Below are 26103 nucleotides of genomic sequence, written 5' to 3'. Positions count from 1 at the left end.
CTGCTAAAATCTATCACTGGGAAAATCTATTAATGTTTTGTCTTCACTGAATTCCTGAAAATAATCCAAACCATTCATTTCTTCAACAGCCATACTCCAATGGTGGCCAGGAGAGGTAAGAGATATACAAAAAAAGATACAATTTTTTTTTCTCATTCATACATGATGTTTGCTTGTCATTTTCTCTCTTTCATATTCCATGGTCAAATTACTTTGCACGTTTGGAAGGTAAAGCATCTGGTTCCAAATGCCAAGAGTCTTCTGGAATACCATACTTACCAATTCCAGGCACCCTGAAGGCTGGAATTCGATGCGAGCAACTAAGGTTCTCTTCCTTACAACCGTAAAGGTAAGATCAAACCCATCATATTGTTGCCTGCTATAGGAAGTTAAGTAACCCTTCACTTCTCTCAGCCTAACTACTTTTACTCCATCTTCTTCAATACCTGATAAAACTTGTACAATTTGATAATGACAGTTTTCATAGTTAGAATGTTTCTACATGGTGTTCCAGTTTTTGTACATTGCCCATATTTCACCCTTTCGGGGGTGAATCTTATAGAATGACTTGCATTTGCTTTGTTCGCACTGAACAACATAGGAGAACAAGGTTGACACTAGCTCCACTGACTGTAAATACTCCACAAGCTATGGGAAGGTTTTCTTTCTGCCATTGAATCTCATGGTCAAGGATCAGCAGAGGTTCTAACACTGTTCCAAAAACCTGGTTCTCTGCAATTATACCATTAATTCTGATATATTGCCTTGTTATAGGATCCTTTCCACAGTTTATTGTCCATACCTGTCCTGTTGCCAAATGTTTGTGTGTTGAACCAGGCTTCAAACTTTTGTTCACTGGATATTTAATTAAGATAGGATCTGATCTAGACAGAAGGCTTGCATTATCATTTGGTGATTGCTGGCTATCCATAATCATGTAATCTGTTAAGGCCATCTGGTCTAGCTCGAACGTCCCATCAATAATATTATCAATCTCTCCACCTCTGTACGTATATGCTGGAACATTATGTGAGAACATGTACACGCTATATGGGGAGATATGGAAAGTAATAGGATTTCCTCCTATTGTTTGTCTCTTGAACACGCTTTTGAAGCCATTGACCTTTAGCAGGAATGCAGCATCTGCTCCTGAATATTTTGAAAACTCTGATATGACCTCAACTAACTCAAATCTGCACCCTTTCACTGTACTAGGATCATTGGACCAATCATCAAGGTCCCAATCCTTATACAGAGCCCAAATTTCACCTTTTTTAGGATAGATTTCAAATTGATCCTCTGTTATACCTTGAGTCCAGGAGCATTTGTAGGATGAAATAATTTGCCAACTTACCTCTTCCTTCATCTCTGGAACCAGTTCAAAGGATCCACGAGCAACACAGAGGCCTTTATCACACCATCTCCTCTCACCAGGATGAATCGGGATTGGTTTCAACGTGGTAACACAAACTGCTGAGTTTGAATTTATACTGTTTTGAGCATTGCAGTAATTGTGCTGCAACTTTACTCTATAATGAGCAGCCCATATTTGACCTGCCTCAAGATAGTTTGGTTTCCTGTCATCCTCAAAATTATAGTAGTCCTGGCAGGTTACAATCCCATCCAAAATGATAGGCATGGAAATTGTTGACAAATTTATGCCATCTGAAGACATACTTATTTCTTCTCCAACTCTCTCCCTAACAATACCATGATGGTCTAATTTGTCTTCAGGAGTTAATTTTTTTTCCACACAATTTCCAAGAGCTATTGAAAGTGTCTATGCTGTTGTCTTGCTGCCATATGATAAAAGACTTTGAAAACACATGAGGAGCTTTGAGAAGTACTTACAGTTTCCCTATCTGAGATGCTTTGGTTCGATGGTGCTTCGACCTTAAAAGATCCATAATCATCCCATCCTGTACCCCTTTTCAAAAAAATGTAGAACGTTTCTCATTTTTCGAAAGCGTGAGAAATGCATCTTGCATGTATTTCAGAGCCAGTTCTGTTCCTGGGAAAGTTCTCATGATAGGTCGTAACATGGAGACAACCTTCTGGTGATGCTTTCCAATTAGACTGAGTAGATGATGGCGTAACCTGAAGGATCCAGTAATAATCAATACCATAACCACAAAACTCAACACTAGCAGCAAATGGTATAACACACAGTCAACATCAAACCAATATTATCAATCACAGGGGAAAGCCCTTTTGCTCTGAGTAAGTGTTCCCTGGCAATGACATACTCGTTCCGAGTCATCATTTTCTCAGCTACTTCTTTTTCTTGAAGAGCCTTCAAAACCTTTTGATCCATCTCTTTTGAGGTACCAACCTTGATGCTATGCTTCATCCTATACTGCTTGCTATTCAATTCAAATTGTGAAACGAGCTATCATGAACTGCTACACAAGAACAATACACAATTCACAAAACTACGCAAGGAAAGACGAAATTGTTTGCAAAACCAAAAAGAATTTAGAGTTCAACCATTCTAGCTTATTCCCATTCTTTTAAACAAAAGAAGCATTTAAAACATGTAAAAACTGAAGCCCAAAAAGCCTGCCTAATGCAGTGAAAAACGGAACCATGAAGACCATATATGTAGATATACCAAATAAGAAAAAGATCACATTTTTGGAGCAGTGAAAAACAGAACCATGACTAGAGGCACCAAGTACTCGTGAAGAAACAAAACAAACCCAGAAACATTTCCAGAACCTAAACCCCAAAATCACAAAGATTTCATAAGCTTAAATCAAAAGAACCCATTTTTTAGCTTGAAGTAGTACGTTTAAGTAAAAGAACTATCATATGGCTAATTCGTCTAATACTTTTTGATGCTTCCTTAAATGGTTACTGTTTCTGCAATGAAATCCTTAACAGATTACAAATGGTACATGAGAGAGAAAAGATAGATTGCTGAAGAAAGTAACAGAAGGCAAAGAAGAGCTGAGCTGAAGCTCTAGGGAACTTTTTTGTGCAAAAGTTTTCGGCTTTTCGCCCAAAAACTATGGAGTAGGCCTAGTCTATTGGTTTATACAAAATTGTCCACCTAGTACATTGGGGCTAATTTGAAAATTTGTGATCCACATGTATCCTTTTAACCTTTCGAGATTCTACGGACCCATTCACCAACTTCCAGAACTTGTCCATAAAATTTTATAAGAGATAATCAAACATAGGTGATCCATGAGGATAAAAAACATGACCCACCATTGGATAGAATGTATAAATAATCAGAAGTGTTTATTAGTGTTATTTGAATCCAAAATGAGAAGCCATAGATTTTTATGGCTTTTTGAGAGCCAAAAACTTCCATCCATGTAATTGACAATGAAGAAGGTTATTGAAGGTAAGGTCCAAACCCTAACACGATTCTTCTACGTACCAAGTACAAAGTACATTGAAATGTTTTCCAAACATTTGGGAAAGGTTTATGGTGGAGAGTGTAGGCTTCTCAAGGTAGAGGCTGGAGGGCAATGGCTATTGGCTAACTTCATCACTGAAACCACGTACTCCATCCTTGTTGAGCATCAGCTTTAGAGTTGAAATAAAATCCAGCCTAGTTTCCAAATGGCTGTACATTTAAAAAAAAAAAAAAAAAAACAGAGGTGTTGAATACACAATAATTTCTCCGCTTGGCTGAGTTAGTCTAGTGTAGCACCAGCATGAGCCAGCTCCCTTGGTTGATTCAGTGAAGTTTTAACTGAAGCGGGAAGAAGAACAGGTGGTCTTGTTTTCTCATCCAGTAATCATGCTTACACTTGACAAGCAACTCCAAATGTTGCTTGCTTCGGGAAATTGCTAGGACTCTCAGGATTTGCATCATCATGATCTTTATCAATTATACTATTTACACTGGTGGAGTTTGAAACCCATCCAAATTGGACGAAACTCTCCAGAATCCTTTCTGCTTTCTCCAGACTTCCTTTGTCATGAAAACGACGAACTAGCTTGTCACATGTAATCGGACTGAGCTTAAGTCCTTGCTCTGCCATTTCATCAACTAACTTTAAAACTTCAGAAATGTCCTCTCTTTGGCATACAACATCCAGCAGCAGAAAAGACAGTTTTTTGTCGAAGACAACATCCTTCCCTAGTATTTCATCCAACAACTTCAGTATTCCAATCAAGTTATTTTCTTTCAAGTATGCACGAGCCATAAGATCACAGACTATTTCATCAGGTTCAACCCCATTTGCAGCCATCGTCTCAAAAAGAGCAAACATCTCACCTCTCCTCCCTAATCTGTTGTAACCATGTAAAAGCAAGTTGTAAGTTACAACATTTGGAACCAGATTCCTCCTTTGCATCTCCAGAAAGAGATGTTCGGCTTCTTTCATCTCTCCTGCCTTGCAGTGATGATCTATCAGGATTGTATAGGTTATATGATTCGGTGTGATACAGTTATCAACCATGTCTTCTAACAGCCGATTAGCTTCATTTGGTTTCCCTGACTTGCATAATCCATCAATCAATGCATTGAAAGAAGAGGTGGAAGCAAAGCCCTTCTGCACCATTTCAGAAAATAAAGAGAGAGCCTTGTCCAATTCTCCTTCTTTACAGCATCCATTGACAAGGGCACAATAAGTAAAACTATCAGGTGGAACACCCCTTGAGGGCATTTCATCCTGTAACTGAAATGCCTGAGTTAAATTGCCAGATTTGCAATATCCATCTATAATCATAGAATAGCTCTTGGTATTAGGTGCCAAGCCTTTCTGTGAGATTTCATTGAAGATCTTCCTAGCTTTCTTAGTGTCACCAGCCTTACAAAGACCATCGATCATTGTGTTATATGTAACGATGTTAGGAGCAATGCCTTTTTGACACATCTTATTATAAAGATTGAGAGCTGCCTTCATATCACCCAGCTTAGAAAAGACAGAAATGAGAGAAGTATAAGTAAATACATCAGGCACTATACCCTTGTCATCAAGTTGGGAGAAAAGATCCATTGCATCATTAATTCTACCATTTGTTGCAAGGCCATGGATGAGCGTAGTGTAAGTCTTCACATCAGGAAGCACACCTTTTTCAGACATGTACCTAAATGTTGAAATAGCCTCAGCTACCTTTCCCACCTTGCAAAGGCTGTTAATCAATGCAGAATAAATAGCATTATTTGGAGCTATACCATAATCTTGCATCTCTTTGAAAGACCTTTCCACGGCTTCCATTTCCCCTGCCTTAGCATATCCATGGATGAGAGCCCCATAGGTATGTTCATTAGGCTTCAATCCCCTGTCAACCATTTCAACTAAGAAACTCCTTGCTTCATCCATCTTTTGGGCCTTACATAAGCCACTTATAAGAGTATTGCAACAAAAGACATCAGGCATTACCCCTTTCTCCATCATTCGGTCTAGAATCCTTTTGGCTTCTTCAAATCTACTTTTCTGGATATGACCTTTCATCAGATTTGTATACATAACGACATTGGGCTTCAACCCTTCCTTAATCATTGCCTCCAAAACATAACTAGCTCGTTCAAGATCTCCACAATGGCATAGGCCACTAATTATCCCATTATAAGTGTACACTGTGGGTGTCAAGTTACTCTTCTTCATCTCTTCAAGCAGTTCATAGGCCTTAAGAAAATTTTGTTGTCGACAATAACCCTCAATCAAAATACTAAAAGTTTGTGCATCAGGTGCAGGGCCAACATAAACCATCTCATTGAATAGAGCTTTTCCCTTCTCCAAGTCGCCAGCCTTACAAACACCACTAATAAGCACATTATATGTGAACACGTTCAATTTAACTCCACAAGCAACCATCTCATCCTTGACTCGGAAAGCCTCAACCGTGCTACCTCGTTTCATGAACCCGTCAATCAAAGCTGTGTAAGCAAAATGGTTAAGATTTAAACCAGCACGACGCATTTCTGTCATCATCAATTTCGCTTCCCTAAATCTGTTCTCCCTACAAAACCCATCAATAAGCATATTATAAGTATAAGCATCAGGGTCGAAACCCTTTTCAGCCATGGACTTCTTTAGTTTCAATGCTTCATTAACAGCGCTAGCTTTACACAATCCACCAATCATAACATTATAAGTAACCAAACCAGGACTACATCCCTTCTCGTCCATCTCCGTAAGCACCCTTTTCGCTTTTTCAATATCCCCAACTCGACAATGAGCATTAATCACATTGGTAAAAGTATAGACATCAGGCACCAATTTAGCATCTATCATCCCATTAAAAACCTTCCAAAATAAATCCAACTTATTTAACTTAAGCAAATCACCTAAAAAATTATTACAACAGACCAAACCAGGCAAAACCCCACCTTCTTTAGCACCCAAAAAAACATAAACAGCACCATCCCAAGAACCCATTTTCTTATAACAATCAATCAGAATCTCCAAAACCCCTACATCATTCCCTTCACACCCCTTATAACACCTAATAATTGAACCCAAAACAGCCTGAACAGGCCCATTAGTCCTAACCATCTTGTCTAAAACCATATTGGCATCACGGAAAAGCTTTGAATTACATAAAGTAACAGCTAGAAATGAAAAAGAATCCAACTTTTGAGGATTTGGAAATTGGTGACTTGCCCAGTTGAAGAAATTAAGCAGGCGTTTGGGATCACGAACCGAGTTTTGGAGAAGAACCGAGTAAACCATTTCTGGGTTTAGCTTGTTTTTCAATTCTGATGATGTTTCAAGAAGGCGTTTCCAGTCATTCTTTGTGAGGATAGAGGCGATATCCACGGCTTCGGCGTCGCTTGGAGCAGAGGTACAAAGAGAGGCCGATTGGAGACGAGAGAACCGCATTTTTGTGAAATAAAAGAACCTTCGTTTTGAAGTTAAACGCATTGTTTTGAAGGATTTTCGAAGTGAAAAAATGGCGAATTTTCAGTAAGGAACTTCGGTTTGTCTGCAAACAAAAACAAGATCCGTTTTGCGAGAAAAGGCAAGAAAAGAAACAGTGCGGAAGAATGTTTAGAAAACACTTGATGGGCTTTGGGCATCAGTTTCTGGGTTTTTTGGCCCATATTTATGATCCAATAAAACCCAAAATTGGCCCTAGTAGTAAGGTGGGTTAAACTTTCGGGTAGGGGTGATTAAAAAAAAATCGAAAATCTATTTGAAGTTTAGATCGGATCAATTTTTTTTATTTAATTTATATAAAGTTTAAATATTAAATATACATATATATTAGGTTCGGATCGAATTTTAAATTAAAAAATGAGATCAAATCGAATTAAATTATATATTTTTTAAATTTATATATATTAAATGTTTATAAAATAAAAATAATAATTTTATATCAAATCTACTTAAATATATTAACATTTTATATTAAAATAATATATAAAAATTAAAAATTGATAAATTTGTAAAATTGAATTTGAATCAAATAAAAATTCAGTTTAAATTCGGATTAAATTTTAAATTTCATAATATTATGTAATATCAAAAGAAATTGAATTGAATATTATCTTAATCAAATAATTATCATCCTTACTTTCATCTTATAGATATTAGTTAGTTACAATAAGAATTAACATAAAAAATTAAGATTTAAAATCTAAATATAAAATAATCATATTTAAAACTCATAATCCATTGTTAGTAACGATTTATAAGTTTAAAATTTTTTTAAAAAAATTAAAAAAATTCATAAATCTCTTTATGAATTAAAAACTTATTAAAAATAAAATAATCTCATTTCCTCTTAATTTTTTCTGGACAGAAAAAAAAAAAAAAAAACGATATTAGCTAGCAACTTATAAATAATCTGCCGTAACATTCGAACATTTGATTTTATAGTTATTGTACAATCTCCCCTTCATTCTTTACTTTAGTTCGAATTTCTTTTCTCCAAAAAAAAAGAAAAACGAAAGGGTCTTGGACTTAATAGAAGCCTTCCTTCTCAGGCATATCTTTTGGACTTGATTTGTGGGGTCGTGTAGTTTCATTGGGGTCCAATAAATGTTTGATTTTTACTGATAGTAACATGAAACTTTGCATGGTCCATGGGCTATTTCTGTTTCTTAAAGCTAGTGGATCAAATTACTCAAAAGCCCAATTCTTTGGGCCCATGGAATTAACTTAGTTTTTCAATATTATGGGTTTGCGGGTAAGTACAAATAAAAACTTGTCTTTCTGGTTGTTTTTCACTTTTTGATACTATCAATATCATACATCTTCTTTCAAAAATAAGTTTCATCTGGACCATCAAATGTTTGATCTCAACAATGATACGATAAAAAAAAAATTTATCGTTCACTAAAGGGTGTGGAGTGGTAATTCGAACATATGTTTTCTATTTCTTTTTTATATTAAACATTAAAAAATTAAAATGATAAAAATAATTCAATTATTATATTTAAATTTTAACGTTATTAATATCAAAATCTAAGGGAAGAAAGCACATTGTTTTTTTTTTTTTAAATATTAGACCTAATAAACTAAAATATAGCACGATAATAATAAGACATAAATATAATATAATATATAAAATAATATAATTTAAATTTTAATAATAATTATATTTAAATTTAATAAAATTAAAAATATATATTTTATATTTTCGTATTCATATAAATTAATATATAAATTTTAATATTTTATATAATATATATACGTAAATTTATCAAATATTTTGTTAAACTAGTAATTAATACCTATGATTTAGATAAGGAATTTGAGTGGCCGTTGGTCCCCCATTTAACAAAGGGAGGGGACTACACGCCACGCGTCTCGAGAAGGAAACAAACAAACAAAACAACAAATACATTTGATAATACGACAAAAGAGAATTCTTTATAATTTCCAAACATTTGTTTTTTATAATTAAAGAAAAAACCCAAAATTATTAATTTAAATTTATTAAATGGTACTTAAATTTCAAATTTTAAAAGAAAATATTAAATTATATAATCAATTTAAAGAGTAACTATAGAACCCTCCTTAAAAAATACTATGAATTTATCGTATGATTTGGTTGTGCCATTGCCATTGCCATTGTGGGGGGGAAACTATTTGGACCACCACCATGTCAAATTGATGGAATTTTTGAGGAGGGTTTCACATTTTTGTACGAGTTTTTAATGCCGTGTCGGATCAAAATTCTTTGAAAGTAAGAAACTATATAAATAAATAAATAAATGCATGAACAAATCAACCCTAGCCAAAGGAATAGGCTGACTCATACCTAACAAATTTGCTTTTTATTTTCATTTTAGGGTTTTAATTTAAAAATAATAATAATTTAATCGATCAAAGATTGTTTCATTTCAAAACAAATACATATCATAAGTTTTATCAATGATTATATTTAATTTACAAATCATTCATGTTAATAGCGAAAATCAAACTTAAATTTTAAAAATAAAATTTTAAATCTTATTAATTCTATCAAATTCGTGACTTAAATATTATTATTTTTTCCCAGCAAGATTTCCCTAAATAGTAATTTTTGACCCAAAATTTGTTCAAGCAAGATCTCAAAAGTTGATTCAATTGTTAAGGGTCCATGACATTTTGTCTCCTTGGAAATGACCCTCTCTTTTTCTTTTGATGAAGAGAATTGGAGATGACGTAGAGGAGAAGAAAATTCATATTCATTCTCATAAAATGGATTCCAATGACCAATTAGAAAGTAAAACCATAGATTACAATCTAATATATATTATTTTAAATTTAAGAACCTTTTTTTTTTTATTGCCTTTCACTACTTTTAAAGCCTCTGTTACTTGTGGAGGATGACTTTTTTCTTTCTCATTTAATTAATTTAAATCAAATGCTTTTCGGAGAAACCCAGAAACTGATTTTGCTTTGAGGCTGAGATCTCTTTGTCTTTTTCCCCACGTTTTTTTTGCAATTTCATGGGCAGCCATTAAGGAACTTGATAACAACTACCAGCACATCATGAATCACACCTAGCAATTTTATGTATATTTTAACCCTAATTTTATAATTAGGATGTCAATTGAACTTGTAAGTCATACCGTTGATGACATCTTCTCTAATTCAACTATTAAACTTAAAAATTTCGATTATTTTAAAAGTTTTGAATTCAAATGTTATAATAAATAAATAAAATTTATTTTATGTAATTATTTTTAAATAATAAATTTATAGTTTAAATTCTAACATTTATAATTATTTATCTTATATCTAAACTATAATCTCATTTATGAAAATTAAAAAGAAAAAGCTTTTTTTTGTTTTTAAAAAAAAATTAAAGATAGATAAACTATTCATTCCCTCAGATCAAGATAAAATGTATCATATATGATAATTTAAAACAAGTGACTATAAGTCGTGCATTCAATATTATCATAACAAATTATTACCGATAAAACTAAAATTAAAAATTTTTTTATAAAAAAAAACGAATCTTAATCGATTAAATAAATCACTTATTAAAATACAGTTTCTCCTACTCTATTGACACCTACAACAAATATTAATAGCAATTATAAAATTTGTACTTTCTTGATAGGGCCATTAAAATATCCTATATAGGCTGTTGTACATAAAATTATAAATGTATCTTATTGGTATATTTAGTTGTATTTATTAGACCTAATTACTTTCTTTGAGAGCTTGCCCATGTTACGAAATAAAATTGCCATTCTATTGATTTAAAAACTTTATTTAATTATCTTTAATAAAAAAATCTCATGAATTTGATCTAAAATAAGTTAATTAACTTTTGGCATTTATATTAAGGTAACAAGCTATTTTAAAGTAGTTTTTTTTTTAAGAAACAAATTTAAAGTAGTTCATTGTCAAACTCATAATTTACACAAGACATTGGTTATTCCCATATTGTTACAAATAGAATAAAGTAATTGTATTTTTATACAAAATATTACAAATTGAAAATAAAAATAATAAATATTATAATTTAAATTAAATAATAATGATAATTACTATATTATTATTTAATTCAAATTCATTTACAAAGCACTTGTCATTTTGGTTACTCATCTAATTACGTGGAGAAGCTGCAACCACTTTTCTTTAGACATTGACAAATTACAACTCTATTTTGCTTATTAAAATAATACTTAGTAATTAGATTGGCAACAAATTCTTAATTAACCTCCCCAACAAAGAGACTCAAGCTTTTGTTCTAATAGAGAAGCAAGCCTCTTATCATTTGTAGGTAAACCTCAAAGTGGTCAAACCTTGACAAAATCCAAGCTTTTTTATTTTTTTTAAGTTATTTAAATTAAATGGGGATCCTAATTAGTGATTACTTAAAAAAAAATAAAAGATTAAGTCTACGTTTGTTTAAAATTTTTAATGTCTATACGAATTATAAAACAATCGAATTTTAATTAAATATACAAAAAAATTAATTAAGAAAAAAAACAATGAGATGTTTCGATAATGAATAAATACGACATGTAATTTTTAATGTTGATAATTAGATATACGACATGTTATTGTCTTTGCTGACAAAGAGAGATAGCTAACGTGTTTGAGAAAACATCAACTTTTCCTTAATCTTCATTAACAATGTCATGATTAATTAGTGTTTTTGTACTTCTCGTATGAGCTACCCAAAAACATTAAAAAAAAAAAAAACAAAATTTCTTTGTCTTACTTTGGCCAATTAGGGTTTTTTATTTTGAAATTAAGAATGGTTAGGGTTAGCAATTAATCACATGATTTAAAACTAGTGGACTTGGTCTCAGGTTTGATTTTCCTAGAAAAAAAATATTGTTTGCTTTATTTTTTTCTTTCCTTCCTAGAAAGAAAGATTTCGTATTTAAACTTATCTTCCAAAAAGAAAAAAGCAGGAAAAAAAAATGGTGTCATGCCCCATAACTAGTACAACTTATGGTCTTTGTGTACAATGCAAGGAAACATGGTTAATTATTTTATGTCGTTTTTTTTTTTTTTTAGTATAAAATTTTTTAATAAAATAATATTTTATTTTATTCTTAATTTGTTATAGTGGATCATGAATATTATCAATTATATATTTTAAATAATCTATTTTTCATAAATCTTCACAAACATCATTTAAAAAAAAATTTATCGTGCGTATTTTTTAATTATATTAAAATTTTAAATATATCTTAATATAGTACACATTAATCTTTTGACTTTACACGGATGATATCTAAAAATATATAAAATAATTTTAAACGTGATAATTTAATATACACCGAAAGAAGAAAAAAGAAAAAATCTCAAAATATATCACTATCGATTATCTTGACCTAAAATGTACCCGAACGTTAAACTTGGTCCGACGGCTTTTTCAATCAAGTGGGTGTTTGTTAAACGAATTTAAATTAAAGGTTAGTACTTGGTACGTGAAATATCCCTATATTGTTATAATTAATAATGTTCGAATATTCGAAATATCTTTGGGATTTTGCCTAGAAATAGAAAGCAAAATTAGGTTAAACAACAAAACTGACACAACTATCCCTATCAAAGGGCATCTTAGTCACTATGTAAATTCAAAATACCAATTTTGGTTTGGAGTATATGAAGCATCTCTTGAGTCCAAGAATATGCCGTTTTACGTTATATTTAGAAGCTTGTGTAAACGGGGTTTTGTCGTTTTGACTCAGAAATGGACTTCACATTTATCTTCAAACATATTAATTAAAAAAATTACTAGTAAATAAATGAGACATCAACAAGGAGTCAGTTCAATTGATAATTTAATTAATTTTTTTATTGAAGTCAAATAAATACATTAGAACGATGTAAGGAAATATATTAACCAAATTACTCAAAAAAAAAAAAGATTAAAATAAATTTGAAAGCAAAAATAGGATCCTTAATTATATTGACCAACACTTATGTCATTGCATGATTTATTGAGTCTTTTTTTTTTATTATTGTATATCTAATTGTATTGCAAGGCATAAATTTTGGAAATTTGACTATAAAATTATAATTTCAATGAACAGCTAAATATATTTTTATTACATAAAAAAAATAAAATTTTAATATAAATAAAAAATAAAAAGGATGTCTGATTAAATCAGGCCTCGATATAGCTATCTTTTTATCATCATCAAAATAGGAAACAAAGCAACTCATTTGTAGCCGCCCAAGTTAGAATAAACGAGAAGATTGTGATTAATTCTCTTACATTAATAAAACGTCATGGGCGGCTTAATTAATTAATTAAAATTTTAGCTCAACTTCTTTTAATTATACATGACGATGAGTTTTTTGTAATAACAAATAAATTTTTTTTATATTTAATTTAATTAATTTATATTATTATTTTTAAAATATGATATTCAATAAATATTTGTTGTGGGTTTTAGACCGTCATACATATTTAATTATCAAATGTAATTAAATTTATCTTCTAATTTTATAAGTGTGATTAATTAAGCGTGTCAATATCATAATTTTTAATAAATTTAGGAGGCAGACACCACTGATCACACATCATCAAATAATGTGGTTTTAGTTGAGACAAATAGTAGTCGTCCCCTTTCCATAACTATAGGAGGAGGCTGAGTGGATGACCTCCTCCATCCATGGCCGGTGATTTTAACTATATATAAATATCTATTACATGCTCAAAGCTTGGGTTTAGTTAATATAATAAGTAATAAAGATAAATTTTTTAGATTTAAACTTTAATCATTAAAATTAAAATTTTAATATTATATCAATAGATTATATAAATAAAATTAAAAAATTTCTTAAAATTTCAATGGTTTTTTTTTTTTTAATATACAGTGTAATGCAATTAAATTTATGATGTTTTAGCACTGATGGAAACTGAAAGGAAAATGCCACAACAAATTGTAGGGTCCATTTCTATCGGGATGTAAAATTTTTCCACTCTTTATGACCAGGTCCAATTCTAACTAGCTAGTTTTTTCCCCCAACCCCACCACAAACAAACTCCTTAAAAGGTGTCTCACTCCCCATCTTTATTAAAGTATTAATTTATAATTCAAAAAATAACTTGATCGATGTATATAAATTATTTTTAAAAGATAATATTTAATTAATTTAAAATTAAAAAAATTCTATTTTAAAATCCAAATAGATTGAATAAATTTAAAATTTAAATCTTAATTATTTTATTTAAGAATATCAATTTTTAAAATTTAATTATTGAAATTAAAAACCAAATACTTTACTAATAGATTATATAATAATTGACTTTATAACTATTTTTTTATTATCGAATTTAAAGATGTTAATAGATAAAGTATAAGACGAATAAAATTATTTTTATTTTTAAATTTTTATATTATATTCATCTATACAATCATACTTACAAGATAGTTTAAATTTATTTTTATTTTTATCCCACGAGTATTTAATAAGTGTAGGATAATCTTCGTATTTATAGTTTTTTTTAAATAAAAAATAAAATTTATTTTTAGTTTTTTATTTTTATTTTAAAATTTAATTTATTTTTTAATAATATATTAATATATATTTTGAATAAAAACATATTAATTATAATTAATCCAAAATAATTATTTATATTATTTAATAAAAAAATTATTTATTAAATATATATAGTTAACGATACATGATAAAGATTATAATATCCATTCTTATTTTTGTATTTAATAAAAAATAAATATAATACATGATAAAAAATCATACTTACTCTTATTCCAGTTGGATAAAAAATTAAATTTTTTATTAAATACGGATAAAATTGGCACTCATGTCGGACTACAACTTTTTTTATAAAAAATATATTATCCTACAAGCCAGACAAACTGTGCCACCCTCGATTTCTTAAAATATCTTATATGATAATTTCGTGATTAATTATTTAATTAACGCATTAATCAAAAGATTAGTGTCTTGTCTGACTCTCTGTCTATCCCCTCTATATCATTCCTTTATGGTGACATGCACCCCCACCCCCATCACGCTCATGCCTAACCCCTTCCAATACATTTCCTTTTTTTTTCCTTAACTTTCCCACACACCAATGAGGATTGCCTCCATTATCATTGTTCTGCCCCTTAATTTTGTTTCACTTTCATTTAATTATCATCATTAAATACAAAGATGTTGATAACAATGAAAGCACCTTCATTTTTTTAAATTAAAGTTATATTTAAAAAATATCAATAATTATGTAATTTGTTAATAAAAAATTTTAATTTTAATAATTATGATTTTTTAAATTTTAAATATAAAAAATATATTTTAAAAATGAGCTCATACTTCAATTAAGTTTTGAATTATAAGTTAGGGACTGTTACATACAAATATTTAATAAATTAATATCTATACAATTATTAAAGTCATTGACTGAGTTTGTTACCACCAACTCATTTAAAAAATTACTAAAAATAATAAAATAACATATTTTCCATTTAAAATTTTTTAAAAACTTCTATCTTCAAAACTGAAAAGAAAACTCACATAGTTAATGCACCAAATTCTGATAATAATAATAATAATAATAATAATAATAATAATAATAATAATAATAATATAATTAATTTTAAAAAGTACTTTAAAAATCTTAGAAAATTTTGTAAAAGTATTTTTGTTCTACTTGTCGAAATTAAAATTTTTTTGATGATATAAAAAATAATAATTTTAATATATTATCTTTCTCGGAATTTTATGTAATAAATTAATTGAAAATTTTTTATGTTTAAAAACATAGCTTGAATGGCTTAATTATCATTTTAAAAAAGATGTGAATAACAGCGTTGATGACGTAATCCCGTAAAGTTCCCGTCGCTGTTCCCTACTGAATCAAAGTCACGCAACCTTCGTGATAATAAGACGCAACCAATTCTAAGGAATCGTCCAAAGCTCTCTCCGGCATTTATTTCAGCGGCCTGCGTGTCCTCAAACCTGACATGAAAAACACGTGGCATACTACCATTGGTCACTGTCAGTTTCTTCTGAACTTTAAACTGCGTACAATTCCCATTTCAAATCCGCCACTACCGTCAAAAGGCAAACCAAAACCGCAATGCAATCCCGTTTCAAATCCGTATACGTTTTTGGTCCAACTCCAACTAGATGACGTGGCATATGATGATTTCGCAAGATATTTTAAATAAGTAACATAATAAATAATAAAATCTATAATGATATTTTTATTTTAATAATTAAAATAGTTAATTTAAAATAATAAATTAAAATTAATAAGAATTAAAATAATAATTTCAGTTGGGACTCGAAAAGGAGAGAGGGACTTGGTCTGTGGGTTAGGGGTCAAGACTCAAGAGAAGAGGGATCAAGGGATTGTCCAATGTGCTAAGGAGGGGGGAGGCAGAGCAGTGAGGTTGGACCCACTTTTCGGTGATTAGTGTAATCCAAGCAGGAGACATATGGAGGGCCCCACTCCTTTGCACAGGAGAACAGCAGGCAGAGCAGAGCAGAGCAGGGCAGGGGCAGAGAGTTTCTCATCACTGATCACCATCTCTTGATCCTCTCTCCCTTCCCCTGCAAATTTTTTTACACATTAACTAATTACACGCGCCACTGGTCAGTCAAAGGCTGACTTTTTAAAATTTTTATTTATAGTCTTATGGTTTCACGAAATTTTTATATTTTTTTACGTTTATATGTTAATTTAATAATTTAAAATATAATATAAATATGATATAAAAATAATAATTATTAAAATTTAAATTTTAATAATAATTATATATAAATTTAATAAAAAATATTTTTTATATTTAAATATCAATATAAATTATAATATATAATTTTTATATAAAATATGATATAAATATATAAATTTTAATATATTATATGATATAAACATATAAATCAATATATCTACTCCTGGCTGGCAGATACACATCCCTTTACCGACGCTGATGTTTCACCTTCTTCCACTTCTAATGGTCCTTGAGAAAAGAAAATTAAATACACCAAATGAATAAAAAAAATATAAAGGACGTGGATTTACTTGTATGTTCTCGTTTCATCTTTTGCATGTTTACCCGGAAATGGAATCACTAGTTTTCAAAGGACGAAGGGTTACCTATGTTAGAATAAGAAATTATGCACATTTTCTTCATTTTGTATTTGCCTCGATCGACTTGTCAGCATTCATTAACTGATTGACGGACCGGGTTTTTTTTTTTTTTTTTTTTTCTGAGCACGATCACGTTCACGCCTATAAATTCCAAAGTTTGTCACATGTCAATCTGTCATGCTAGTACCCAGTAGCTAAACTAGCTCTCCAAATATCTTTTATTAATATTATTTATTTATTTTTTTAAAAAATAGAAATAACTACTAGTACTTATTTTTACTTTTTTATTATAGATTTTTTAAAATAAAATCATTTATCAAACAAACCATTCATTTATTATTATTATTTTTTTGTGATTTGCATGTTTTTATTATAGAAATTATGATACATGCTTATCATTTTTAAAAAATAATTAATGTTTTAAAATTTAAATAAACATTCAACAAAGAAATAAAATAATAAAAAATTTATTATTCTATTATTGTTGAAATTGAATGAGCATATTAAATGATTTATTTGTAAACATAAAAAAACTAAACAACTTGTTTATTAAATGAATTATAAATTTTTGTTTAAAATCATTTGTTTAATTTAATAAATAAATGAAAATCGATTTTTTTATGAGTTATTTGTTAAACATTTTATTCATTTAAAACTTTAATTGGTAACTGACGAATCATTCCTGTAGGAAGGTAAGGATTACCCTTTGTCGAGGGAGCTAGAGATTTTTTTTCTTCGTGGGTAACCCAATGCATGCGTTGATTTGAGTTGGTAAAATGTAAACTAACATTATTAGCACATCGTAGTAAATTCCAGTGCCTTTCGCATTGAGGTCTCGAAGGTATAAATTAGAGGTATAAATGATACATTAGTATTTATAAATTATTTGGATTCGATTCGAAAAAATTTTGAATTCGGTTCGATTATTATCGAGTCGAACTCGAGTTCGAGTAGTTCGATTTATCGATCGAGTCGAATTCGAGTATTTTTATATCTGATTCGAGTAACTCACGAATCTAATCGAATTTTTATATTTAAATATATTTTTATTATTTTAATTAATAAAATATTTCGAGTTCGAGTTTGAGTTCGAATTCGAGCATGAATAATCGAACTCTTGTCGAATATACAAATCGAGCTTATTTTTACATATTAATCAAGCTTAATCGAGTGAATTCGAGTAGCTCAAATTTAATCACAAATCGAGTTCGAATTTAAAAAATAAAATTCGATCGAATTCGAAACGAGTATTGAATCCCGAATTATGAATCGAATTCGAACTCAAATTTCTCACTATTCGATTCGATTTGACTCGTTTACACTGTCAATATAAACATAACTAACGTATTAATATTTGTCAGCATGGCTCGATTCATACCATGTACCACCTTCCTTGTTTATTCCAAATTCCATAACCACATCAAAGCTAGAGTCATTGCTCCCGTAAATTCTTATTCAAATAAACTCAAAAAATAAAAATATATCAATATGATTCATGAGTCTGATATTATTCAGATTAAATTTTAAATAAAAATTTTTAAGTTCAGATTTAATCTAATTTAAAAACATTAAATTATTTATGAAATATTTTAAATTTAATTTTAATTTAAAATATATATTTATAAAATATTAACATATGTCTTCAAAATTTTGAATCTTTTAAGTCCGTTGATTAAAAATCTAATGCAACTTTACTTTTTTACTTTTACGTGACCACTGCTACAGTAATTTTGAGGTAAAAAATGGTGGGGAATATATTGTTTTATTTTAGCAAATTAATAAATTTGGCTTTAATTAATATTTTTAAAAAATTTCCGGACAAAGATTCCTCCGATTGTTGCTTTAGACCATACACAACTGCTAATAGACACCACATGTGGGTCCCACTGACTTACTTCTCCTGCTCCTCCCTCTGACACTTTGTGCTTACACGTGACTTTCCCTTCAATTTCTCGCCTTCTTGCTTCTTGTTCCACTTAAGTTCTCATATAATTTTTCAAACTCACACTTAAACATGATATAATTTAAAACATAAGAATATAATATGAAAAAATTATAAAAATTACATAATTTAAAATTTTAGTATTAATTATATATAAATTTAATAAAATAAGAATATTTTTTATTTTTATATAAACATAAATTATAATATATAATTTTTATTTAAAATACTCGTGAGAATTATATATTAATATTTTTTAATTTTATTTTATAAATTACAAAAGAAAACAAGAAGAGGAAAATTTTGCCTCTCAATTTTTGTCCGTTCGGCGTATATAAGTAAATTATTTTAAGCAATTAAAATATGACCTATATGAATTTATGAGGATCATGTAACATTTTTAAAAATATGAAAATAGATAAATTTTTTTGTACATATGTAAAGTATAAAGATAGAAAGATTAAGAAAAAAGATGGATTTTGAATCTTAAATTATTTTTAATATAGAAATGATGATAATTATTTTTACAGCTGAACTTTACAAAATAAATTTTTATAAATTTAGCTAAAAAAAATTTAAAATTTAGATATTATTTGAAATTCAAAATTTAATTTAATTAATTTATACATAAATTTAAAATAACATTCAATAAATTTAAATATTTATAAATTTTATTATCACTTTTATTTCAAAACAATAAATAAAATTTTCATTTAAGACATTAAAATAATGTGTTCGAAAGTCAACTATTACATTAAATGTAAAAAAGTAAAATTATATTTCAATAAATGATTTTAAGAAAAACCACCGGGAATAAAAATGCGGTTTAATTTAATCCAATACGAAAAAATTTATCAAATTTAGATATAATAAGAATTTATAAACTTAATTTTTTTTTTTTGATTTTATGGATAATGGTGCATCATCGTTTTTAATTGATGAAACGATTTATCTCATTAATTTCGTTAATAAATGAGGTCTAAGATTATTAATTTATTTAATTCTTTGAATATGTCAAAATTTATATTCCAAGAAAGGAAGCTAAATTTAAAAGAACTGTAACTCCTTTATTTAAGCTTTGTTGAAAAAAAAATAGTAATGTAAAAAATAAAAAATAAAAAATAAAAAGATTGGTAATGAAATAATATTTAAAATTTAAGCTTACTTTATGACTCAATTAATTAATTTTTTAAAAAAATAATATTAAATAAATATAAAGTTATAATTTTTTATAATAAAAAATTGTTAATCTAAAAGTAATGAATGAAAATTACAATCCGAGATTAATTCCGATGTGATCTCTTCTTTTACGTAGATTATGACTTCGTAAAAAAAATAATCCGCACGAGAATTAGAGCGATATATGATACGATATACAATATTTTAAGTGCATGGTAGGGATAGGCGTAAAGAGGACAGTGGAAAAATATTAATAAAGAAAGCAACAGTTGCTAGCGGGCGCAGATGCGTGTGTTAACTACGCACACCCCTACCCTTCGTTATTATCCCTTATCTCTCTCCGTACCCCTTCACATCCATCCAAACCTGCCCGTTGCTAGCACGACAAGGGCACTTCCCCATAAAAAACAGAACAGCTTTCCCACTGTCGTCAGGAAAAACGGCGTTACATGCCAACCCAACACATTTTGAGGGAACCACTGTAAACGCCGTTAAAACCCCATCCCCGGGAAGGAAGGGGAAGCCGCCTTTATTATATATTTTTTAATTATTTAATTTATAATCTGGCCTATCTGGTCCCCTTGACTCCTACCCTCCTGATTAGTCCACCGGGTGTAGCCGGTTACCGCCGGTTGTTTCAGTGGGTTAGAAATTGACCGCGGTTGAAATGATTGCTATTCCTCCTCCACAGTTCTGAGTCACCCTTGGTTAAGTCTCCCGACCCCTCCTCAGTCACGCACACAGACAGACAGAGACGAGAAAGAAAGCAAAAAAAATCAGAGAGAAACAGAGAAAAGCTTAATTTTTTTTTAAATTTCTTTTTTTCTGGGTTTGTACGAGCTCTGATTTTTCTTCTGCTGCAATTGATGTACGTGGAAGAGAAGAAGATAGAGGCTGAGGTGTGTTTTGGCAGAAGGGAAAGCGACTAGAGATAGAAAGTGGCAAGGAAAGAGATTTGTTTGATGCGTAAATCGAGAAGATTGGTGGTGAATTGAGAGAAACATAGGCTTCTTTTCGGCCGTTTGATCAGAGTCTTCAGAGAAACAGAGAGAAAGAAAGAGCTGTTCTTTGAGGTGCAGAAGAGAGATAGGTTTTGATGAGAGTGGTGATATGGTAGATTGAGTGGAATTCAGGTTAGAGTTTTTAGTTTCAAAGTGAAGAATTCGGGAGTTTATCAGATGTGAGATCTGAGCTAAAAGGATTTAGAAGAAATGACAACTACTTCGGAGGTATCGATTAAAGGAAACTGTGTTAACGGAAGAGGGGGAGAGAGTTTTTCTTCTGGTTATAGTGAGCCAAATGATGCTAGGAACACCATGGAAGGGCAAAATTGTCCTTCCACCACTCGTACAGCTCCCGTCAGAGGTACAATTTACTTCCTCCTTCCATTCACTTCCGTTTCTGGTTTTTTTTTTTCCATTTTTGTAGATCTTGGATTCTGAATGTTTGGTGGGTTTTTTTCTTTTTTTTGTTTGCCGTTTTATGTTTAATTTGGTTTCGTTTTCTGTGTTGAAACTAGACCCTGAAACAGCGCTGTATACGGAGCTATGGCATGCATGTGCTGGACCTTTGGTGACCGTCCCTCGCGAAGGAGAGCGTGTGTTTTACTTTCCTCAAGGTCACATAGAACAGGTTTCTCTTCTACCTTCTTTTCTCTTCCATTTTTTCTTCTTCTGTTTTATTTTCTTGTTGAGGGAACCGCTGCTACTTAATCTGTCGTGTTAATTTTAAATTTTCCTTATGGAAGAATGAATGTGATTTGAAGTGTGTTTTGGTTTCCCTTCCTTTCTTCTGTTTCTATTTCGGGGTTTGTTTGTAAGTTGCTTATTAACTACGAGTTTTTGGTGAATCAGGTTGAGGCTTCTACTAATCAGGTAGCTGACCAGCAGATGCCAGTTTATAATCTTCCATCAAAGATCCTTTGTCGTGTAATTAACGTTCAATTAAAGGTATCTTGCACCTCTTTTACTACGATTCATTTTTTTTTTTTTTTGGGTTTTTTGTTCTGGGATTTTGTTTTGCTAATGAGAGGAATGACCTTTTGCTGTTGATTCTATAGGCTGAACCGGATACGGATGAGGTTTTTGCGCAAGTGACTTTACTTCCTGAACCTATCGTAAGCTTTGATCTTTTATTTTTTTTGGTTACTTTAGGAGTTGATGAAAAGGTTGAATCTCTAATGGTTTGTTTTTTTGCCCTGTCGGTTCTTTGCAGCAAGATGAGAACAACGTGGGCAAGGAGGCTCCCATTCCTCAACCATCACGGTTCCAAGTGCATTCTTTCTGTAAGACCCTTACTGCCTCAGATACAAGCACCCATGGTGGGTTTTCAGTGCTTAGGCGGCATGCGGATGAATGTCTTCCACCATTGGTTTGTGTCTATCAGCTGGGAATGTGCAGTTCCTTTTTCTCTTTCCTTTGTGATAATTAGGTTTAGGTTGTGACTTATTTGGGCTTGTTTAACAGGACATGTCGAGGCAGCCTCCAACCCAGGAGTTGGTTGCTAAGGATTTGCATGGAAATGAATGGCGATTCCGGCATATCTTCAGGGGTAATGGTTTTAAACCTAATTGGTTTTTTTGTGATTATACATTATGCACAATGGAATTCAAGGAGTTTGGTCATGAAATGTTCATACTAGTGCTGGTCAATGTATTTTTTTTAATTGATTCTATTCTGATTAAGCGGTTACAAGTTAAAGCTATTTAGTTTACAATTTGATTTAAATGTTGATGGAAATTCCAGGTCAACCACGAAGGCATTTGCTTCAAAGTGGTTGGAGTGTTTTTGTTAGCTCCAAGAGGCTTGTTGCAGGGGATGCATTTATATTTTTAAGGTTTGTCTGCTTCCTCGTGCTATGAAATTTGTTATTGTAGCATTCAATTCTTTATTTGAGCTTGAGAATTAATACGTGGAAATGACATGTGGAAATGACATGTAATTTTTTAGAGGTGAGAATGGAGAACTACGTGTTGGTGTACGGCGTGCATTGAGGCAGCAGGGAAATGTTCCTTCATCAGTAATATCGAGTCATAGCATGCATCTTGGTGTGCTTGCTACAGCATGGCATGCCTACACATCAAGAACTATTTTCACTGTGTACTACAAACCTAGGTTAGTAGATCAAGCTACCTTATTGACATGCTGTGTCATTTTTTCTGCCATGATATGTTAAAGCTCTTAAAATATCACTGGGTCATGAATTTTCAACTGTGACATTGCTGTTTGGTAGAGGAATTAATTGCAGTTTCTTGTGTTTACACTTGTCAATTTCTGTTATAGGACAAGCCCAGCTGAGTTTATCGTTCCATTTGATCAGTACATGGAGTCGGTAAAGAACAATTACTCGATAGGTATGAGGTTCAAAATGAGATTTGAAGGTGAAGAAGCACCTGAGCAGAGGTATTGCTTGTTTCTTCCTTTCTGTCTGATGACATTGTACCATTGTACGGCTGCATCAAAACAATCATTTATGAAGTTTCTAGCATGTTACTGCATAATGGTAACAATTTCCAACTTGATATGGGAGCAAGCTGAGATTATGGTTTTCATTTTTTTTATTTTTTATTTCAGGTTTACTGGAACAATTGTTGGAATCGAAGATGCTGATCCCAAAAGGTGGCAGGATTCCAAATGGAGATGCCTCAAGGTAAATTTTATATAATTTGATGAAATGTCTGACAATTTTTTTAGAACACTGAAAGAAATGGCAGAATGTCTCCAGATATGGGAATTTTGATGTTCTAATGCCCCTTGGTAGGTGCGATGGGATGAGACTTCTACTGTACCTCGTCCAGAGAGAGTTTCTCCTTGGAAAATTGAGCCTGCTTTGTCTCTTCCTGCCCTGAATCCCCTTCCAATGCCTAGGCCAAAAAGGCCTCGATCCAATGCGGTACCTTCATCCCCTGATTCCTCTGTGCTTACCAGGGAAGGTAGGTCTTGTCTCAAGTAATGGGTTGTTAAACATATTTTCATGTAACAGCTCATCTGGAACGATATATTGAATTAAGTCCATTTTCTAGGTTCATCTAAAGTTAATGTAGACCCTTCACCAGCTAGTGGGTTTTCAAGGGTCTTGCAAGGTCAAGAATTCTCGACCTTGAGAGGCAACTTTGGCGAGAGTAACGAGTCTGACACTGCTGAAAAGTCGGCAATGTGGCCACCTTTGGTAGATGATGAGAAGACTGATGTGGTTTCTGTTTCAAGAAGATTTGGGTCAGAGAATTGGATGCCCTCTGGGTGGCACGAGCCAACATACACAGATCTGCTCTCAGGTTTTGGGTCAAATGCTGATTCCTCACATGGGTATTCCCCATCCTTGGTTGATCAAACTTTGTTAGCTGGTAATCTAATGAGAAAGCAATCACTAGATCAAGAAGGGAAGCTAGGGTCTCGGTTCCTCATTCCCTCTGGTCTCTCACTCAAGTTGGCTGACACTAATTCAAAGCTTCCTGTCCAAGGTTCTGATGTGTCTCATGCACGAGGAAATGGTAGATTTAGTGGTTTTGGTGACTATCCTATACTTCAAGGTCATAGGATCGAGCCCTCATATGGAAACTGGTTGATGACTGCCCCAACCTCATCTCATTATGAGAATCCAGTCCATTCAAGAGATTTATTACCCAAAACATCATTGGTACAAGAGCATGAGAATGAAAAATCTAGAGAAGGAAACTACAAGCTCTTTGGTATTCCTCTCTTTAGTAATTCTGTTGCATCAGAGCCCCCAGTCTCTCATATTAATGCATTGGCTAAGCCAGTGGGTCATATGCAAGCTGCATCACATAACGTTTGTGCATTTGAATCTGATCCAAAGTCTGAAAAGTCAAAGGTCTCACAATTGGCTGATGATCTGTCTTCTTTTAATGAGAAGGAGAAAGTGATTCAGCTGGGTCAAAGCAGACCTCCTAGTGCTTCAACTAGGAGTTGTACGAAGGTTCTTTCTCTCATGATAATGTACACTTGCTCTTATGAAATCTGTAAGGAACTTGCTCAATTTATTTTTATTTTCAGGTTCATAAGCAGGGGATTGTTCTTGGTAGGTCTGTGGACCTTACTAAGTTCAACAACTATGATGAACTGATTGCTGAATTGGATCAATTGTTTGAATTTGGAGGCGAATTAATGGCCCCAAAAAAGAATTGGCTTGTTGTTTATACTGATGATGAGGGTGATATGATGCTTGTGGGAGATGATCCTTGGGAGTAAGGGTTCTTGCCTTCATTCTAATACATTTCACTCATTTCACATCATTATTCAATTCTTGCACGCATCATTATTCAATTTGATGGCTTACATCATTATTCAATTCTTGCTTGTGAATTAGGGAGTTTTGTGCCATGGTTCGCAAGATTGGTATCTACACTAAGGAGGAGGTCCAGAAGATGAAGCCAGGATCGAGTTCAAAGGGTGAGGACAATCCAGTTTCTGTAGAAGGCCTAGATGCAAAAGAAGTGAAATGTCCATCAGCATGTAGTGCAGAAAATTCTTAGGCGTGGTTGTAATGGTTCTAGGTAATATTCTAGGTGTGTATACTTTCCTGATGGTTGCATCTAATTATTGGATTTTGTTTTGAAATGATCAATTTGAATTCCCATGTTATCTTAAATGCTGCATTCCTTTTGTGTTTTTTTGCTTTTTTGCACCTTGTTCCAGCATTCTAAAGGTATTACATGGTAACATGTTCCTTCGTCCTTGTTTCAGCTCTTTGGTGGAGGCATCAGGAATGATATATTGACATTCCAGTTGGCTAGCCTGGATTAGTTTGAGTTGAAAGTGAGTCTATTGGAAGCAAGTTTGTCTCAGAAATCAGAATCAGATATTAGATGGAACGAATGGTATGAATCCAGTTTTGGACATGCTGTGGAGGTAGTAGTGTATGATGTCCTTTATATACAGAAATATGTATACCCGAATTTGAATTTCGAGCGCGGCTACACCAGCCTTGCTTTTGCAACCACCCTCCTTGTACAGAGATGTTTTACCCCCTTTCAATCTGTGAATGCAAGTGAATACACCATCTAATGTCTTTTCAAGTAA

The 26103-nt window shown here is 31.5% G+C and overlaps 2 protein-coding genes and 1 pseudogene across 3 annotated transcripts; 1 reads left to right on the top strand and 2 right to left on the bottom strand.

Annotated features, from left to right (window-relative positions):
• Nucleotides 1–3: 3 nt before the first annotated feature.
• Nucleotides 4–1907, bottom strand: LOC111290335 (uncharacterized; annotated as a pseudogene).
• A 1659-nt stretch (nucleotides 1908–3566) lies between these two features.
• Nucleotides 3567–6954, bottom strand: LOC111289487 (Pentatricopeptide repeat (PPR) superfamily protein). Its single transcript, XM_022880572.2, has one exon. The coding sequence runs from the start codon at nucleotides 6828–6830 to the stop codon at nucleotides 3759–3761; it is 3072 nt and encodes a 1023-aa protein (XP_022736307.2). The 5' UTR covers nucleotides 6831–6954; the 3' UTR covers nucleotides 3567–3758.
• A 13849-nt stretch (nucleotides 6955–20803) lies between these two features.
• LOC111291507 (auxin response factor 2A-like) lies at nucleotides 20804–26103 on the top strand. Of its 2 annotated transcripts, none has more exons than XM_022883348.2 (15): nucleotides 20804–21430; nucleotides 21585–21697; nucleotides 21919–22014; nucleotides 22125–22181; nucleotides 22280–22435; nucleotides 22531–22615; nucleotides 22810–22900; nucleotides 23014–23178; nucleotides 23347–23466; nucleotides 23638–23713; nucleotides 23825–23996; nucleotides 24087–25000; nucleotides 25078–25268; nucleotides 25391–25577; nucleotides 25768–26103. In XM_022883348.2, the coding sequence occupies exons 1-14, from the start codon at nucleotides 21277–21279 to the stop codon at nucleotides 25554–25556; spliced, it is 2556 nt and encodes an 851-aa protein (XP_022739083.2). In that variant the 5' UTR covers nucleotides 20804–21276; the 3' UTR covers nucleotides 25557–25577; nucleotides 25768–26103. The 2 variants fall into 2 exon arrangements, with proteins under 2 accessions (XP_022739083.2, XP_022739082.2); XM_022883347.2 differs by having other exon boundaries at nucleotides 25391–25589.

Source organism: Durio zibethinus, chromosome 11, assembly GCF_047325235.1.
Source record: "Durio zibethinus cultivar Kanyao isolate XHJ-2024 chromosome 11, ASM4732523v1, whole genome shotgun sequence".
NCBI lineage: Eukaryota > Viridiplantae > Streptophyta > Magnoliopsida > Malvales > Malvaceae > Durio > Durio zibethinus.
The sequence above is the reverse complement of the archived record's forward strand: the minus strand, read 5'-3'. Positions and strand labels throughout refer to the sequence as shown.